Source organism: Colletotrichum phormii, assembly GCF_030913505.1.
Source record: "Colletotrichum phormii strain CBS 102054 chromosome Unknown BDP81scaffold_2, whole genome shotgun sequence".
NCBI classification, from domain to species: Eukaryota; Fungi; Ascomycota; class Sordariomycetes; order Glomerellales; family Glomerellaceae; genus Colletotrichum; species Colletotrichum phormii.
Window position 1 is genome coordinate 1,726,923 of NW_026851444.1, and position 1,084 is coordinate 1,728,006.

The 1,084-nt window shown below is 54.9% G+C and overlaps 1 protein-coding gene across 1 annotated transcript; it reads right to left on the reverse strand.

Annotated features, from left to right (window-relative positions):
• Positions 1–95: 95 nt before the first annotated feature.
• BDP81DRAFT_307765 (serine hydrolase FSH) lies at positions 96–1,084 on the reverse strand (the record flags this gene model as incomplete). The annotated part of the gene is made up of 4 exons (XM_060583385.1): positions 96–283; positions 354–878; positions 967–985; positions 1,040–1,084. 4 exons carry the CDS (start codon positions 1,082–1,084, stop codon positions 96–98), a joined length of 777 nt encoding a protein of 258 aa, XP_060450642.1.

Consider the following 1,084-nt stretch of genomic DNA (forward strand, 5'->3'; position numbering starts at 1 on the left):
CAAAAAAATCCAAAAATCCAAAAACGACAATCGATGCTGATTATCCGGGGATATTCCCTCGACTGGGATCACCCTTCCCCCACACAACCCCATCCTTACGACAGAAGACCCTCTTCTTGCATATCAGCCTGGGTCTCGCGGATGATGTCGCCAAGCTCCTTGATGGTATCCTTGTCACGGGGTAGGGTGTGACCCTTGGCGTGATCGAAGAGATAGGCAGTGTCAGGATCGCACATGTTGTACAGAGCCATAGAACCATCGACATAAGGATCCAAGGATCCGACTGAAAGGGAGAGGATCGTAAGCATTCCTCCGGATAAGCAGCATTGAAGCAATGCGAATTTTTGACTTACTGATGTGCAAGGTGCGGGCCTCGATGCGCTCTTCGCTCTCGTCGGAGAGGACCAGGGCGTGGGTCTTGGGGTCGACCGGGGGCCAGCCAGCAAAGAAGATGCCGTACTTGAACGCCGGCTTGATGCCGGAGCGCTTGAGGCGGCGCTGCTCGTAAAGCATAAAGGTGGATGCCACGGTGGCGCCCTCGGAGTAGCCGATGATGCCGTCAAAGGGGCCGCGCTTCGCGACAATGTCGGCAAGGAACTTGATGGCTTTGTCGGTGCTGCGGTGGGTGGTTGCGATACCCTCTCTCATGAGCTCTCTCATCGTGTCCTCGGGGGTCTCGCAGTCGGGGAAGTCACGAATGCGCATGAGGACATCGTCGCTGTGGGACTTCTCGACATCCCTATCGGGCTCGATGAAGCGGTAGTAGGGAGGAGCTCCGAAGTAATCCTCAAATCCCGGAGGCGGGACGGCCTTGCAAGGTCCATGGATGAAGTGGAACTGCGCCGTACCATCCTCGGTAAGCTCCTTCAAGATGGGGGCTAAAACAAAGTGTTAGCAGCTGAGTCTCAAGAGTGAAGCTGCTCACGACAAGTCCCTGGTGGCTCGACTGCAGAAGAGAGAACTCACCAAGTTGAACTTGGAATTTCTAGTGTACGTTAGTGATATGTCCAAGATGGCATCAATAGGTCTGAGTACTCACGTCCGAGCTGCCGTAGGCACCGGGAAGGCACAAGAATCGCAACAT